General features: G+C 38.8%; 1 protein-coding gene across 14 annotated transcripts in view; it reads left to right on the top strand.

Moving 5' to 3' along the window:
- LOC107086212 (tensin-1-like) overlaps nucleotides 1-18940 on the top strand; it is a 204983-nt gene that overhangs the window by 92342 nt on the left and 93701 nt on the right. The window contains exon 1 of one of the 14 annotated variants that reach the window (XM_015377009.1): nucleotides 12920-13520. The exons of the other annotated variants lie outside the window; for them this stretch is intronic. Within the exon in view, the coding sequence (XP_015232495.1) occupies nucleotides 13500-13520 (21 nt within the window). The 5' untranslated portion in view covers nucleotides 12920-13499. Of the gene's footprint in view, nucleotides 1-12919; nucleotides 13521-18940 lie in introns of those variants that run through there. 14 annotated transcript variants of the gene reach the window in all.

The following is an 18940-nucleotide window of genomic DNA, read 5'->3' on the forward strand; positions in this document are numbered from 1 at the left end:
CTTCAACGGAAGGTTTCCAGATGGATACGCGGAGCAAATCCATCTGGCGGAGTCAGGTTAGGAAAAACCCAGGCTGGGATTTAAACCAGGAACACCTTGCTGCAAGTAAACTGTGCTACCAACTGCACTACTGCCCAGCTAGGCTTTTCAATTATAGCCTCAAAATGTTGGAAGCTATCTGAACAAAAGGTTGAAAAGCAAAAAGACATTGCACAATTGGTTTTATTCACAACCAACCGGTATTTCACAAACAAAAAATCTACCAAATATGGTCCTGATTGGATGGTATTTTGGGTTTAAATTAAGCTGTTCATTTAGCCAAACCTTACTGCAGCTGTTGAGCCCAAGAGACGTAGAGGGACTCCATTAAATCAGTGGTCCTGACTCCGGTCCAGGCGCTCAGATTTTAATGCAGCTGAGATTGAGATCAAAGTGTGATGAATGGTGGAGCCCAGCACACACTTGCTGATAACGTTCAAGTTTCAGGAAGTCAGAGATCAAATTCGTGGGAGGAGCTGATGCCGATGTCCAGAATACACAAATCAGTGACTTTCCATCTCCAAAACCCACAGCAGCATTTCCTTTTCTAAACATTTCAGCTGATATTTGTCATAGCTTTGGCAGGAAGTAATTTGCTAACAAGCATGAGATGAAAAACAAGGGAGTGACTGTGACAGGGTCAGGCGTGATAGCTATCGTCTCTTGGTCCAGACTGCAGTCAGGAGGGTTTAAAAAAAGAACAAAAAACAAAACCAAAATAAAACAAAAGCATTTTAAATATAATCCAAAGCTGAGACACGTCTCTATAAATCATCTTCCTGATGGTGATACTTGCCTCAAATTTAACTTGTGAACTCCAAGCAAATGGCCAATCCAAGCCGTGTTTGTTCACAGCTGGATGTAAAAAATGTGTTAAACCTTGTTTGTAAAAATTCTCATCAGGGTGATGACAGAAATGAGCCAAAAACAGAAGCGGAGGGAACTGGGGCGTTTTTTTCGGATGACAGGATGCAGGAAGTAAAACCTTGCAGGAATGTCTTTAATATCGTTATTTTTCACTAAATGATTTGGGTTTTTCCATCATCCTTCTTGTTTTCAAATGGATAAACCTTTTTTTCTTGAAGCAAATGATCATTGGTGCAGTTCCTTTTTAAACAACTTTACTATTAGAAATAAGGAAAGAAAGAAAACATTTTTTTTATTCCCTGCAGTAAACATCCCTCTGACTAATACAGTAAAACAGAAGATTATTAGTCTGGGCTGCCAGACTGACTTGCATTATATCAATGGCCTAACAGTCGGTAAAGAAGCGATGATGCCTGATTTAAGGCGGGACTGGGGTGGGACTAACAGCCTGCTAAAACAGGCTGGACCCAATCAGATAACCACAGATGTGTTCCAAAAACTTTTTTTTCTACCAGTTCTTACAGAGGCCCGTTGTTAAAATTTTAAAGATCCATTCAGCTGATTTAGGACTAAATAAAGGGCATCATTAAAACATAGCTCCTTTGCAGCCTCAGTTTCAAAAGTATGGTATGGAGAAATAACATTTTAAACCAGTCTTACTGACATTTTTTTCTAGAATGGAGCTCAGGTAGAGGGTTGTATCAAAGCGAGCTGTTCAGCTTAATGTGTGAACCAGAATATGACCCTAATGCTCCATAAACCAGTGTGATGGAGAAACAGACTATAAGTTAATGATGAGTGTGGAAGAGCTTGTTGGTGGAAAAGCAGAAAGCTGAATGATGATGAAGGTCTGGTTTTCTAAGAGTAAGGACTCACGTTATTTTGTTGATTGTGTCACAGTAGGTCAGAGCTGAAGGACTCATCTTCTCTACAAAAGCATCTGTGTCTTGAACCAGAGATTACTCCAGCCAGATACTTTATATTTTGAGGATTGTACATATTTAATAAGCAGAGACCTTAAATATCTACGTAGCAGATCTTTAAGGCTAGGTTCTTAGTTTTCCAGTCAAAAATGATTGGATCTTACTGGTCATAAGAAGATGTTGACTTCTAAAGAACTGATCTGCAAAAAAATTTAAATCTTAATAATTTTTTCTTAAAATAAGTGCATTTTGTCTTGAATTGAGGAGGTAAGTAAGACATTTTGCCAAAGGAACAAGACAATTTACATTTAAAATAAGAAAAATAATTGCAGTCTCTTATTTGAAGTGTATGTTTTCTAATTATCTTACTTTAAGAGTAAACATACTAATTCCATTGGCAGATCATCTTATTGAAATTACTGAAATTAAGGGTAAATACACTTAATTTAAGAAACTTTTACTTATTTCTAGATCATTTTTGCAGTGTACAGAGGGGAGGCCTCATTAAAGAGTAGATTATGATGAGAGGAGAGAAGAGCCAGCTGGGTATAACATGTCGTCATCAGCATCATGATGGATATAAGAACTGTCAGCAGCTTATGCTACATCATTATCATATAGGGAGAAAGGGTTTGGGTCAAAAAAGGAGCTTTGAGGCGCACTTTTAGAGATGCTTCTGATGTTTCTGACCTGTTATATTCAGTTTTCAGCTGCTGGTTACTAAGATCACACGCAAACTGCCCACCTAGAACTCAATGAAGTCCAATGCCATTGCTTATAATATGACCCCTGTGACCTCTCTTATTTCTGGTTTAAAAACATATTTGAACAAATTCATTGCAGATAAATCACCATTATCATAATAGTTGCACCCAAATGAGCTCTAATGCTGTCGGACTCCTCTGGACTCTACAAGGTGATAATCAACACCTCTGTTTATCCATAACAAAATAGTATTTTGCTTACATTATGAAATCCTAATATTTATTTTTTCAATTTAATGACTGGAAATGTAAGTTTTAACATCCAAGAAAAGAAAAGACAAAAAAATTTAATGTTTAACCGGTTGATTTTGTGTGAGAAGAAGGAAGCTGTCATAGTCTACTCTTAAGATGGAAAAAATGTCCAAAAAAAGCAAAGTTCAAGGACTTGTCTACTTGCTTCCTGATGTTTTTCAGTCCTTGATTCAAGATAATCAAGCACTTGTTTTCACATCTCCTGCACTTCAGATTCTCCAAATGAATGCTTGGACAAAGCAGAGGAGATAACATATTTTTCTTTGCTCTGGCCGCTCCTCAGATCTCTCTTTGTTATTTCAGATTTGTTGTGTCTGACCTCATCTTCAACGAGTTCAGGGTTCTGCTGAATGCCTTCTGCTCCCTGAGAAATAGTTTCCCTTTCATTCCCCTTTGTTTGCCAGAGAAAAAAATCATATTTCTATTTGATTTGTAATTACAAAAAAAAAAAAAAAACTCTAGCAATCTATTGTCCTTTATACTCAACAGGTGTGAGACTTGCTACTGGAACCTTTAGAGACCGATTTATCTGTTAATACTGTAGTAAATTATTAAATTGACTGAGGCGTCACTGCCTTATCCTACAGAAAGGTTTTATGGGTATTCCAATATGTAAAGATCAGTAGCAAATATTTCAAAGGTATTTTTTCAATTCTGAAAGATAATGTGACTGTATTGTTGAACTTAGCTTTCAGAAAAATGAATTATTTCAAGGCTAGATACCAAGTCTGATACCAGTCTTTGTTGTACCTGAGGTGCTCTAGGTGGATGGGTCTGATTAAACACCAGGTTTTAATGTTTTAAAACATTTTTTACATACTTGAACAGCCTTCTGAAGATAAAAATTCCCTTGTACAGCCAAGAATACAACACACTGCCTTTGTTGTGTTATTTATTACGTTCAAGCACCTGCAGGCACACATGTGAAGGGGATTTTTTTGGGAAGATGTCATAAGATAACTATTTGTTAGTTCATCTGAAATCAGATCAGTTTCCATCTCTTCCCAAAACGTGGCTAATTAGTAGGTTAACAATGGTGCACCACATGAGATGTATAAAATATTTGGTAATACTAACAGATATTTAATTTTGGACCGTGCTGTGCCAAAAATACAAACAATTTATGTTACTGAATCTAATGGGTCCTGAAAAGTAGCGTGTTGCTATGATGAATATTATATTATGTATATTAAATGTATAGTGGAGGATTTTCGCAAATTTTTTAAAAGACCAGCCCTCTCTGCTTTAAAAAATAATGCAGATAAAAACCCTGTAGCCTTTACTGAGATGAAACGCCTATTAAACACATAGGAGAGCATGGAAGAGCCCTTTTCTCCTCGTGCACGCTGTTTGCGTCACTCATACAAGCTCAGCTTCCTAAAGAAGATCTGCAATATTTCCACTATGTAAGACTCACCACCCATAAGTGAAAATGGGGACGAGCATGTAGGACGGCCTTATGTAAACGTATAACCAGAATAATTGACAATTAGTAGGACCACTTATGTTGATGATCCACCCGGAAAAAGAACATCCTCCACTAGGGATGCACGATATAATCGGCCCCCTATCGGTATCGGCCTGTATCGGCCTTAAAACTGAATATCGGACATCGGCCACCCCACCTATATTTAACCCGATATTTGATCAGCTTCTGAGTTTCTAAAGTCTAAAAAAAAAAATAAAATACTACTTCTTCTTCCTCAAAAACTTCTTTTTTACAGACTTAATAACTTCTAATGACGAGGGAAAAAATATTGATACATTAAAATATCACAATATCTTCATATGCTGATATATTGCCATTTAAAAACACCATATCAATCTCTTTTACTAATGAAATATTGCTATATGTCATCGTTATGCTACGAAATCCCCCGAAAATTCACAAAATGTTGCCATATTTTTATATGTTGATATATTGACGCGGCTTCGATCTATTTTACTAACAAAATCTCACAAGAATTTGCAAAATATCACGAGAGTTTGTAACAGAACGATGAAATTTCACGAGATTTTGAAAGTAAAATAGATCGATACCGCGTTTTTAAAAATCTATTTGATATCAGCATATGAAAATATATTTGAGTATATTATTTTTCAAAGTGTCAGAAATGGATAACAAAACAGCTATTCTCAATGACTACTTATTTTTGTCCAGCTTTAACATCAGTATCGATATCGGTTATCGGCTACATGAGTTTTAAAATATCGGGATATCGGCCAAAATCCCAATATCGTGCATCCCTATCCTCCACGATACCTTTAAGTCTCTGGTTCTTGGTCCCTAATAGTACAATTAGAGACTTAAACATTCTGATACAGAATTTTAAAACAGCTTGGCGTGTTAGACTCTCATTTTAAGCTTTATGTTGTTCCCTTTTACATGTAATAGTTTATATAGGATTTTGTTTTAAAGCAGGTTCGGTAGGGTGGCTGTCAACTGTAAAGCTAGAAGGCTAATTTTTAGGTTTGCAAACTAACTCTGCAGAACAAACCTTGCTACCCTGGAAACAAAACAGATACCGGGGGGGAGTGGCGACCTAGTCAGGACATTGCACTGGGAATCCATAGGGTCTGAGTTCAAGCCCCACTCCCACAGACTGCCACTCTGGGTCCTTCAGCAAAGACCCTTCCAGACTGCTCCCCGGGGGCCGCACAATGGTAGCCCACTTCTCCCCAAGTGGATTGGTTAAATGCAGAGAGTTCATTTCGTTGCTGACAATGAAATGACAATAAAAGATGAAAAAAAAAAACAACAGCAAAACAAACAACAACAATTTCTTCCCCAGAAAGGTTTTGTCCCAGTTCTCCGTGTAAAAAGGTTTCTCAACAGACATCTTGTTTCATTACATCTAAATCTGCTCCTGTAAAACCCGAAGGAGATTCTCATAAGACGTCTTATAATGATGATATTGTCTTCAGTTTGGGTTAGCTGCTCGAAAAAAAAACATATACAGCTTCAAATGATCCGTTTTCCCTTTTTGTTAACTCCAAAGAAGAAGATACTTCAGCATATTTCCAGTTTTTTGGTTTCCAGAGACCAAACTGTGCATCTAATTTAACACCATGAAACCAGATTATGCTGCAGGAATTTGCATGTTTAGGCCTGCGCCTTACACATGCAAATACTTTTTTTTTTTTTCGAGCATCAGAAACCAAGACTGTATCTGCCGAAAATCCATCATGACTTAGTTTGGGAATGACTGAAAAAAACAACAAATGAACAAAAAAAACAACAACAACAGATTAGTGTTTTCTAGAAATAAAGTGGCACCTCAATGTTGTTTTTATAGATAACTGAAAATTCAAACCAATAAAAATAGAATAAAATCTGTGGTTTTATCACATTATTAGTTTTTAATCACATTTTTTTCCTACTGTACAGTATCCTTGCGTGTCACTGTAAGTTGCACTGCTTTGGGGGATAAAAACATACCTATGTAAAGGAAAACTACAGACCAGATGTGTCAAAGTGGTATCAGCAGGACACACATGAAGATGGGGACATGTTGGAGCAAAATAAAACCTACAGGGTCTGTTTATAATGAGTGTAGACCACAGTAGCTGCCAGAAAGCAGCCCTGAGTCTGATTAAACACAGGCGCAGCCAGGAGCTCTCTGGCTAATTGAATTAGCAGTCACTAGACAGAACACATGCTCAGAACCTTCCTCTCCGGAAGACAACAACCATTTTTTTAAAAACATAACCAAAGTGCTTAAGCACAGGAGTAATCTCGGACCCTCAACTAGACGTAAGAAGGAAACTGCGACGTCCTGATTGTCGGGTTTTAAATCTAATATCTGGAAGGATGCACTAATTACATCTTGCCCCTTCTATTGATTTTTCTTTCAGCTCATTGGTTGACAGCACAGCGCATCTGAAACATCCCACCTGCAGAGACTTGCTGAAAAATGTCACACAAGTAAATTTATTACATTTAAACCAATTAGTTTAACTTTCGGTCTGCTAAATAAGCCGTTTCAGCTCAGGTATGATAATAACAGGACTGTTAGCTGCAAAGATACGTAGCAAAAACAACCATCTGTCATCTGTTTTCAGCTGCAGCAGCAAATGGCTTTCACAGTGAGCGGTGGCTCATGGCCATGTGTTTAGTAAGAGTACAGTAGTGAAATGTGCTTAGATACAGCAGAGAAAACAAACAGGAACGCCCAGCTCTCGACATGATGGAGTAATCAGGAGTTTAAGGAAAGAATGTCAACAATGGGTCGAGTGTACGAAGGAGACAGTGATGGAGGAGCCAGGATTTGAAAAGCCACTCCTATAAGCCGGCAGCGATATCAATTCATTCTGCTTTAATGTTTACAGAAATGCAATTTTTCAATCAAACTTCCTTCTTTTTGCAAAAAGCTCTGATAGGTTCAGTTTGTTGGATGTCAAAGACTCTGGGGGCCGCTGCCAGATTCCCAACCAGAACCCTCTGACATGTTCATTTATTCCAGGAGCAGGATTTTCCGCTGCTTTTGTTCGTTCGATCGGCGCTAAAGCTGCCAGAGTCCTGATCCTACACTAATAAAAGCGCTCCATGGCCAGCGTGGGTGTTACTGTAGAGCTGCACTGATCGCTTTGGGAAAGAAATTTCCTTAGCCCTGCTGTCGTCTGGGAAAGCCTGAGTCAGACCCATGAAACCGGACCTCATCCACACTTTTATCCATCCTCTTCACTCTCATCGGCTCTGTTTTTGGACATTCTAAGGTGCCTGTTTTTGAAGACATGTAGTGCTATTTTTGAGCAGAAATTATATACTATAGGTTAAAACGCTAAATATGGAGCTAACATTATGTTTTGAGGAAAAAAAGGAAAGATGTCTACAGCCCAAAGCTTTAAGCCAGACAGAAATTATCCTTCTTCAGTGTTTTTTTCAGATGTTTCTATGCTGGATTAAAGTTACTACTCTTCCAATGCATTTATTTATGAATATCTAAAATGTATCTAGTAGATCATAGAGTTGACATCTGGGGAAATTTCCATTCGGGAGCCCAGATTGTCGACTTTTTGGGGAACAACAATGCTTTGCCACACTGGAAACTCAAAGAAACATCCCCATCCTGTAATGATTGATACGCGATGATCCGCTGATGAATTCAGGGTCTGAGAATTATTTTAATCATGGATCCAATGGACCAAACTGGCTTTCAGTGGTCAGTCACCTGTTGCTCAAATTGTCTTCAGGCTTGTCGAATTTCCTTTTAGGCAAACTGTAGCTTCTCCTTGGTTTCCCTTTGACATCTTCTAATCACTTACAGGACCCGCAGGTAACTCTGCTCGCCCTGCATCTGATTTTTAGCTGATTGGTTTTTGACATTTTTGGATCTTCTTCAATTACATTTCTTTTCTGATTTTCTACTTCTGGTTTCCATTTAAAGCATCTGAGACCATTTGAGCTCTGCAGCCTCATTTTCTGGATGTAATCATATGGTTTCCCCTCTTCAATCAATTTCATTGTCAAAGTTCTCTGTTCCTCTGTAACTTGTCTCAAGCAACCAATGTTGCTTAAACGTTCAGAGGAAAAATGCATCATAATCTTGTTGTTCTATATCTTTTGCTTTCAACCTGAAATATTTGCTTCCTGTTGGGCCTCATTAAATCATATACTCACTACTTTTATTTTAAATATTGGGGTGAAATGTTTAATTGAAGCTGCTCTCCTGTAATTGATTACTGTCATTACTAGTATTGAGATATTCATGTAGTAATGATTAAAAATAAAGCAGTTTTTTGTATCAAAGCAGGAAGTATTATGTCGCCCCCGGAAGATTGTGTGGCCAACATGGCGGATATAAACACGGAAGCGGTTAAAATACTTAAGAATACTTAAGAATCTTTATCAAGTGAGCGATCACAAAAATAATCCTGTTGACGAATATGTCCTGCCCCTTATGTTGGCCCCTGATGATTTTTTCTCTTTAGATCAATGCATTGCTGCACTAGCCTCGTGAGACCATCCTGATCTTGCAAGCATTCAAGGTTTCACTCGCAGATCAGTCTGGAGACTCTCCGTTAAAGAAAATTTGGAGCCGTTCACCAAATGAACGTCCAATCAGCGTTGGCTTTGAGGCGGGTTGAGGTGTGACGCAACGAGAAGCGCGACAGTTCAGCCTAAAGAACATGGCTGCTTCAGCCGATGAAACTAGCGTTAGCGTGGCTATCGAGCAAGTTTTATCGGAATTACAGAGTATTTCTTCACTGAAACAAGAGCAAAACACTGCTCTGGAGGCTTTTCTCAGAGGAAAAGATGTTTTTGCTCTTCTCCCGACTGGTTTCGGCAAGAGTAGCCTGGCTTGTGGTTGTGTTTTCGTCGTCGCTCTGTTAGTACGTCATATGCTTCGTTGATCTGATTGGTTTATTTGGCCCGTCTATCACCAACATAGGCCAATCAGCTAACCAGTATTTTCGCCCCTTCCCAAAATTACTTTAACGGAAGGTTTCCAGATGGATATGCGGAGCAAATCCATCTGGCGGAGTCAGGTTATTGCTGCACATCTGCGTAGAAAGAATTGTCGATCAAAACATAAACATAATCCTTTTAGCCCCTGTTAGACGAGAACTCATCATGCAGGATGTCACCGGTTTCATGGCTGAATCCGAAGCATTCTGTTGTTATGGCATTTGCTCTAGCTTTAACTGAAAACATTTTTGCCATTTTGCCGTTCGTTAATATTAACCATTCAGTCCTTGCTGGGAAAAAATGACGGCTCAGTTCCTCTTTACTAACTTTTTATGGCATCTTCAAGCAAAAAGCTTTTCGATTGATTGAAAACTGTTGGATCTGTTGGTCTTCTGTTAAACCTAATAGTTAATAATTTTTAATTTAGAACATAGCTTTTGCTACAAAAGGTGGCTGATCAGATTAACGATGGCAGACTGTTTGCCCCTAGTATTTGTGAAGAGAAACTACAGTTTCTGATCTGTCAAAGTGAGGAACTTTTGATCAATATGGGCAATTTGATAAGAAAAAAAATTGAGCAAGAGTTGATAAAATAATAGCTTTTTCTGATTGCAGTGATTGCAAGCATACGTGTACAACAAACAGGAAATAGACCAGACCAAGCCAACCATATTAGCTGCAGATATGCCACGGAGAACTTTCCCATGCTTTATAGTTCCTCAGATGTTGGGAAGAAGCTGCCCGTCTGCAGAAAGAAGGCCTTTAGGAATCAGGGAATTCCCACCGTTTAGCCCCACAGTGAAGGTATCTGTCGGTGGTAAACAAGCGTGCTGTTTTGTTCCCATAAACCACACGTCGCCTCCCTTGCTGCCCACCTTCCTTCCTGGCCCTTGTCATTAATAGAGAATTAAATGGCGCTCATAGTCCCAACATCTGGGAACAAGTCTCCAGTTAAAGGTGCTGCCTTCCATGTAATTACCCCCTGGTAGCATCAAAGCTGATGACCATGCTCTGCATGTTGAGGTATAATTTTTAACGTGTGGCAAATTTGTAGCCAGCATTCCTCTGTGTCCTTTGTCTGCTACTGGATAATAGATGTAAAGGCTTTAAAAGGAAAATCTGAATTCCAAATGCTTGGTTTGATCACTTTTTTAATTTGATGATGTTTATTTTGCATGGCATGACAGTATGCACATATTTTTCAATAAGGCAGGTGTTCTGGTTTCCAGTGTTTTGCTTTCACTGGTTTATTTGAGTCGTGCAGCTTGTTTTCAGATGCAGCGACTCGAAACGGGAATCTGGATGATGGAGGCGGCTGGTTTGTAATCAGCATGTTTTCAATCGGTGGGTTAAAGTGAAACCATTTCTGATTGCTGTAATTACTCCTCCTCTTTATACTCCTCATTTAGCTGGCTTTTAACCAATAAATCTCCAGTGTTGGTGGTAGGAGAGAATTCCCACTTGAAAGCAAAACTCTGGCTAATTTTATGTGTTATTTTCTGTCATACTAATTTTGAGGATATTTTGCTATTTTATTGTCTTTGATTACACAAAGCTATTTCTTTTACTGTCCTACTTACCTTTCTTAATGTGTGGCTGACGAAATGTTTTAGTGGAGATCTGGTATAAATATATTCCTCAGAAAACCGTTATATAGAATAAGAATATTGATATAAGTGAGAGACTATGTTCTTTTTTTTACTTCCAGCTGCAAAGTAAATTTTGTGTTTAAGCTGATTTCTTAAAGGGATAATATTTTTTGTATTTCTGCTTCTTTCTGTATCTCTGCTTCTGTCTCCTTGAACCCAAGTCGGCGTCGGCAGATGGCCGCTCACACTGAGCCTGGTTCTGCTGCAGGTTTCTCCCTGTTAAAAGGGAGTTTTTTTTTCCTCCCCACTGTCGCTACAAGCATGCTAACTGTGAGGGATTGTTTCGAATCATAGTTGATGCAATCAACTGGTTTTCCTTAGATAGAACACCCGTAGCTGCAGAGTTAGCAAACCTGAAGCTTTATCTGCCATTTGGTTTCTTATTTGTTCTTTCAAAAGCAGTTTGTTTATTGGTCTGGTCACTATGGGGCAAATGTACCATCCAGGAAGTAGATGTTTCCTAAAAGGTTAAGGTTAAATTATGTGAGACACCCTGTAGATCTGTTGGAACCAATGATACTGTATGGTTCTCATAAACTGTGTACGGTTCCCTTCAAACCATACAGATTTTAGTCCAGACTTTAGTGGGATTGATCCCATCTTCATTTCTGCAAACAAAAGGAACCAACATTTCCCAAACAGCCAAATCGTATTCATGTTGTCAATATCAGCAACTCTTTGGAAAGAAATGACATCCACCTTAGTATGGAGAATTTACATATAAGAAAGTGTTTAAAAATATCCATATTACAGAAGCTTTAAAGAATTTAGAAACACCACAGATCCCTCAATTGTGCTTCATGTTGACCATAGAAAAAAAAAAAAAACGAAAATGGAAAAGCTACGTTAAAAAAAAAAGTTGCTGTTTCCTGTCTAACTTTTTTGGGGATTAGTTCTGCCCATTCTTGATGCCTGTACTTTGACCACTGTAGGTCATTGAAAGATCTTGACTTAACGGTCATTGTATTATAGTGTAGATACTGTCTTGTCATTGTCTTGTTTGGACCGATCTTCTGCAGAAGTTTTGGTCTAAACAGAGCAATGAGGAAGAGGCGTTAATAACGCAGTCAATACCTACAATGTGCCAGAAAAGCTTTTGATCATCACCCTTCCACCACCGTGCTTGATAGTTGGGATAAAGTGATGCTGTGTGAAGTTTTCTCCAAACATGGAGCTGTGTATTGTTAAACATAATCTGTCTGGAGGATATGGTAAAAAACGTAGACGTTCCAGCCTGATGTTCTTAAAGTGGAAACCAGCTGATGAATGTTCTCTTTGGTTCCTCCCAATCAGCCATCCTGGTTCAGTCTTTTCCTGTTAACCTACTGAGGCCTGACCTAAAAGGTTTTGAGTTTGGGGATATTTCACATCTGCTGTGACGTTGAGCAGATTGGCAGCTGCCCTCTATGTTTTTGACTTGGAAATAATGGTTCGCTCTATAGAACGATGGACCTCAGATGGTTTGGATGTTGCCTTAAAACCATTTTTTCGATGGATGGCTGCTTATTTAAGGTCATTGCTGATATTGTTCCATCTTGGCTTTGTGTTAAAACATACCTGCATCCTCCAGAGCCAGAGCCAGATGAAACCCCAAAGGATGAACAGTTAATCATTAAATCTGATCAGTAGGACCTGGATCCTTCTTTCTTTCTTGAACCTTGTGGAAGCTGCAGTTTTTATGCACAACCTTTCAGATTTTCTGTGTTGGTAGTCCACCTTTAGCATCATTTTTTGATGAATATATTAATAGATTTATTCAGTGTCCTTTTAAGCTGATAAACATTGATGGCTTGTGCCCGATAACTCAGTTCCCCTCGCAGCCCTCAAACCTGACTCCATGTTTTAGTCAATAGCCTCTTTCATGGGAGTTTCTCTCTTGTGGCAGCTGTGCAGAAAGTGAGAGTAATGGTCTTTATGTTGCGGGGGGGGGGGGCCTCATATTAAATCTGTAACTTGAGAAGCTGATAACAAGCAGAGAACGAGGAATGAGCTTATGAGGACGGAGGGTGTCAGACTCAGAAAAGGCTTTAGTTTCTCTGCTTCTTGTCTCATTATGTGGGAAACGGAGTATTTTTGTTTTTCCTAATTCGTTTCTCCGTTTGGGAGGAGGGTGAAAACGGCTCGAACAAGAGGGAGGAGAAAGCCCTGGCAGCGAAGGAGAAGGGGAGCAGCCAGACTTTGCCTGCTTATTCAGCTTTGAGTGCTGCACTGCGCCGCCTCCACTTGTGGGATGTTCTCATTCTCCTTTGGCTGCACTTCTCCTCCACTCGCACATTAGGACTCCTGAGGAATTTTTATGCTCATTTTCTTGGAGGAGGGCTAAGAGAGGGAGAGACTCTTCAGCCCTGATAGCTTAACACACACACTTTTCCTCTCTTAACCTCCCACATACATACAGTGGTACTGTACGCTGCTCTGGCTCTGCGCTGCACCAAGGTAACTGAGTGGATCTAGCTTTAACCATCTGGTCGGAGCTCACAGGAAACCTGCTCAGAGGAGGTGGTGGGGAGGGAGGGAGGCGAAGGACGATGCAACACTAAAACACAGAACAGCAAAGAGTGAGAGCGATCCACAGACAGGCAGCGATCCGGACAGGATGGCCACAGCAGTGTTCCAGGTGAGCAGAGTGGAGGGGATGCTGTCCCTGTGTGAGGATGGAGCCAAGATGAAGTTATATCTGTTTGTTTCAAAGGTGCATGTTTCACGCGTGCATTGAGGGTGAAATGCTGATACAAAGTTCATGCAAGGGGCTGGTTGGGATGTGTGAGTGTGCAGTTAGGAGTTGCACACTGTATTAATGTAATCTTTGTCTTTATGTAACGTAAAGCTCTGCTTGTTTCTCTCCGTGTGTGGTCTTCTTGGCTTCCCATGTGGTCGGTGGCTCGCAGTCACAAATGGAAGGACTTTCTATTTGTTTTTAAATCTCTCATTGTTTGATGAGAATCCCCCCCGAAGCCTTTTTGTTAGAAAGCAGTCGGCCATTCATTAAAGCGTACGTGTCTCTAAGAGATTTCAGCCTGGGTGAGCCTGCAGCCGTGAACTTGCCCGCAGCGTTTCACAACGGGAGCCTGCAGGAATTTGTTGCACATAAAAAAAAAAAGGCCCCAGGTGTGAGAAAACCTGGGAATGCTTTGGGAAATCTCTGCTATGACAGGGAACCACAGTTGCCTCCTTTTTATCCTTATTGAGGGGTAAAGAAGGATGCAGACTGTGTAAAAACCTCAAGTTGCGTTCCTGCAGAGATTTGCAAGGCCAGCTGTTCAGAGACAGCTGCTCAATTTGTATCAGCAGATTACAGCAGTTTTAAGAATGTATCTCTAAGAAGGATGCTTTGCATTAATTCTGCCGATGCAATTTTTTTTATTTCTATGTTTTGCGTTCCTGCAGTATGAAGACAAAACAGGCACATATTATGGAAATTCTGTGTTACACAAACCTATACTGGAAAAAAAGAAATAACTGGCTCATGATAAGACTCCTAAAACATGATCAGTGTTTGAATCATTTCCATTTATGAAATAATTCACATTGTCTTTATTCAAAATAATTAACAAATATAAAAAATATGACTTTATATCAAGTTATATACCGAATGGAAAAACAGCTTTTAGTGCATAAATAAACTACGTTGAAGTGATACAAATGGTATCTAGATAGATATTACTGTCCAATATAATATTTCTGTTATATTTGGTTACAAATATTTACTCAAAATAAACGTTGAATAGGTATTTTTTGCCCTTTTAAAACTGTGAAAAAGCCATACCACTGATATTACTTCTCTGGTTCAGTTGAATGCATCACAATCCTGCACTGCGTCACTATAACTCGCTCATAGCCAACACTAAACCCATCCCCTGTAGAGATGCGTAAAACATCAGCTGCTTATGGAAATAAGAGATGTGGGTATTTTAGGAATTCTTAATAAAAACAATAAATAAGTTGCTGGTTCAATTCCTCCAGCACCCTGATGTTCAAGCACACTGCCTGCTAGCTCAGTTCTAACATCCAATGATTCCTGATGTTTTATCGCATTTTCTCAAAGCCAAAACCCAGGATTATCTTTTAACGTTGTATTTTATTGCTAAGTCATTAAAAAAAAAAATTAAAAATTAAAATGGGCTAGAAAAGATAGGTTAAAGTAAAATGAGTGAAGTTTTGTCTTAAAAGGTGAAATCCAAAAAATGCAAAACCACCAGAATGAATTTGTTAAAACTAGAAGTCATTCTTAAATAACTTAATCTCAAAAGTTTGATATTGAAACTCTGTGCTGATAGACGATGTTATCATCCATAGCTAAGGCTCTATCAGAACAAAATCCTGATCTACTACTAGAAACAGATCCAACTGGATCTGGTCAGAACAAACATTTACCGGTAAGAAAACCTTGTTTAGAAGCATAAAAACGACATAAAACTGTGTGTAACAGCCTGGATGTCTACATTGGTTTTTGAGGCCCTCTTTATTAGTGGGAAAGGAAGTGGTTCTGGTGTTGACAACAATGAATGGTTAAAAACATTTTGTTTGGATGATGAATGTGTTGACTTTTAAATTATTTGGCTGCATTTTCCACAATGGATGGATCTCGCTGCGAGAATAAATTGACACGCCGCTTAAAATGCTAAAGTTTGCGTCTGCGTTGTAGCTTCCAATCATCACTAAATTAAAAGGTTATTTCATGGGTAAACTGATCATGACCTGTCCAACATAGAAACCACCTGCTGACCAAATCTGAACCAGAAACTTTTTATGCCTATCATAGTTTATGAAATAGCAGTTTTCATCACTCTGTCTGGGTTTAAAGTTGTCACTGCTAATCTAACTTTTTTTGTTTTCTTTCATTAAATAGGCCTATCCAAAGACTTTTTGTACTGAATTAATGTTTAAGTAAAACTAAAAATAAAAAAAAACTGCCATGTGATGTGGGTATTATTCTTAAATGAATGGCCATCTGTGTTTCTGGGAATAAAGCCTCTATATGACAGAACTTCAACCTATATATTCTCCATCATGCTTTTCTTATGAAAAAGGTTGGAGGAACACGTAGAGCTGGGGCGTTTAGGAAGGTGTGAGTGGATCGGCCGTCTGTCTGGGATTTAGGATAAGGCAGCAGTTCAGGGACCATTGAAAATCAAAAAAAAAAAAAACACCAGAATGAATTTTCATGCTCTTCTGCTGATGTAATGCCTCTGGGGTGTGTGTGTGTTTTCGACTATTTGTTGGGACCATTTTTATCATTTGTATTGCTGTGAGGACCCTTTGAAAAATGCTACTTTGGGGTTGGAGGTTATGTTATAGACTAAGGTTTGGATTTAGTTCATGTTTAGGTTTTGGTTAGATATCAATGGAGGAGTCTTTCTCAAGATAGTAGAACCAGACGTGTGTTTATTTGAGTTGGTATTTTAATCCCTTCAGACACAGATCAACTTTTTGCATCACTGTCTGTAAAAATAAGCAATGCCTCATCTACAGTTTCTTTTTAATTATTAATAAGGGTAATAACGCATGCTTTTAATTTTACACGTTGGGTTTTATCTCCAGCCATAACTCTGGAGGCCTGCTTTGCACAAATGCAATGTGTAAACAGCAGTTTCTTTACACCACTTGTTCTCTGGGCTCCATTCTGCACCTGCAGGACTTTGCAGACATTAATAATCTGTAGCACTGGCAGAGCTTTGTGCTGTCCACTCCTGCTTTTAGTGTAATTAATAGCATCCTGCCAACGAAGAGTAAAAGCTTTGTTTATAAAGAAATTGCGTATGGTAGTTAGTCAGCAGAGTCAGAAGCTACTGTCCCAGGACATGGAGCTGCATACAGTTATATATGGAAAATCGAATAATATTCTATTATAACTAAACAGCTGGCGTGCAATGAGTGTTGGCTTATTATTTGACAGCTATGTACCCAGGTTTCCTTTGGCTGCAAAACTTTTTAATCTTTTCTCTTTTATACAACAAAATTTGGGAAAAAAGTAATGTTATTGCTATATTCACTATTTATCAGCTAATTTACCCTACATTCAATCTTGCAAGGACCACAAAAAGGTGCTCTGTAAACCACTAAACCCTGCACTACTGTTGAATGGGGTCAGAGTTTTAAATAAATTCAACAAGAAATCACATCAAGCCAGTTTTAATATTGGTTTATATTAATTCAATGACAGGGTTTTTATATGTATGGTATTAACCACATGGAGGTTCATTTGTTGACCGCTGTTTTGATTAATAGATAATTAGTTTGGTAGCAAAAGGTGCTTACAGAGGTTTTATTTAATAGAATGTGAACCAGATGATGCAGAAACTACCCGCCCATGAGCTTTTCTTAGCAGATCATATTAATAATAGAAAAACACTCTTTATCTTAAATGTAAAATCATTTTTTTTCAGTGAGTAGCTGGTTTTATAGCTTATATAGTCGAGTTAATGTTTGGATTCATTACCAAATTATGATGATTGTTTCAATCTATAAATGGTGATTGGATCTCTCAGCCCTTATTAGAAGAGTTGTTCCTCTCCATTGTCACCAAATGCTTTTGGAGAATAAGTGATTTCTGCAGGTCTGTGAGTCGATGAAATGGCTCATGAACTAGAGGATGATTTAGAAATTAGTATCACATGATATGCAGAATAGGTGGTTTTATAATGAAGATTGAATTGGACCCAATGTAATAGGATTTGAGTCAGACTATATGATTAGATCTTTATTGAAAGGAATTGCTTTAGTTTTAATTACATTTGATCAAATTGGATTCTGTGTTCTTGGACATGAATATAGTCCGTTTGTCTTTTAAAGAGTTCAAGACATTTGCCGGAAGTTAGCGCCGTTTACTTAAACTACATTGATGAAGCATCCCTCCATCCTTTATAAGCCTGTCTGGCTTCAGGATCAGGTGGAAAAGGCACTGAAGGGTCATTTAGTTTCAGGTCTCCTTTGGTTGTTCAGTCAAATCTGCAGGGAGAGATACATTTTATAGCTCAAATGATATAAAAAAACATACTCTGCTCTGTCATTATACTGAGAAAGTGTCAGATCTCACAATTATATCATCCCAGTTTTTTTTTTTTAAATGTGTCCTAAGCTGTCGTAAAACGTTGCAGTTTGGATTTGGATCAAACCAGCCTCTTGATATCTGATGATTGGTGTATGGATGCTGATGAGTGGAAGGATGGGTGTTTGATGGATATTCAGTTAGCGGGTTGGATGACCTGATGGGTAGATGGGTCAACAGACTGTTGATGAACCCGTAGCAGGATTGATTGGTCTTTTTAGACTGTAGAAGGGAAAGAAATATCTCAATGCAGAAATATTTCTGATTAATCCCATTTTCCAGAAGAGTAGAGTTCATTCCAGGTCCCATTCCAGGTTCTCAAGACAGCAATGTGACGTGCTAAAACTCCTTCGGGTATCGGAGAGATTTTTGTTCAATAACATCCTTCAGATTATTCAATATACTGGCAGAGTGATGTTTGGACCCACCCAGTGTAATCAAAGAAAACTGAAAAAAGCTGCAGTTCTTTTCCATATGACTGAGCATCCATGTGAACACTATGTGAAGTATGTGGCTACGTTGGTGCCAGCAGGCCATGCAGAGGGTGGAGAACGTGTTTTCTTCTTTCTTCCCTTCCTTCTCTTATCAGGGCTCCAGGTCTCCATGTGGAATGCTTGGAGGGGGGGCGCAGTCTGGTTTCCTTGCTTTTAGCAGCCAGCCCTCGTATTGTTGTTTGTATTATGATGGCTGATTGATGGGAAGGAGGTCAGGTTCCAAGCAGAAAGACAGGAAACTCGCACAACTGTTTGATTAAACTTGAGCTGGGAAGTTGATCTTAGCCTCTATACGGATTTGTATATTTTAATCCTTTGTTAAGAGTTGCTGCCTAAAATTTTATGTATACTGCATTTTTCATCAAAGTTTTCAAATCCGGTTTTAATGGTCAGCTTGTTCCCCTCCCACTTGTCAGGACCTGCTAACAGCGGCTGTTACCCTGCTTTCAAGGATGGATTGTTAATATTTATGGCAGTGATGTTTGTTCTGGAAAC

Source organism: Cyprinodon variegatus, unplaced genomic scaffold (genome assembly GCF_000732505.1).
Source record: "Cyprinodon variegatus isolate N-32 unplaced genomic scaffold, C_variegatus-1.0 Scaffold145, whole genome shotgun sequence".
In the NCBI taxonomy this organism is placed as follows: Eukaryota; Metazoa; Chordata; class Actinopteri; order Cyprinodontiformes; family Cyprinodontidae; genus Cyprinodon; species Cyprinodon variegatus.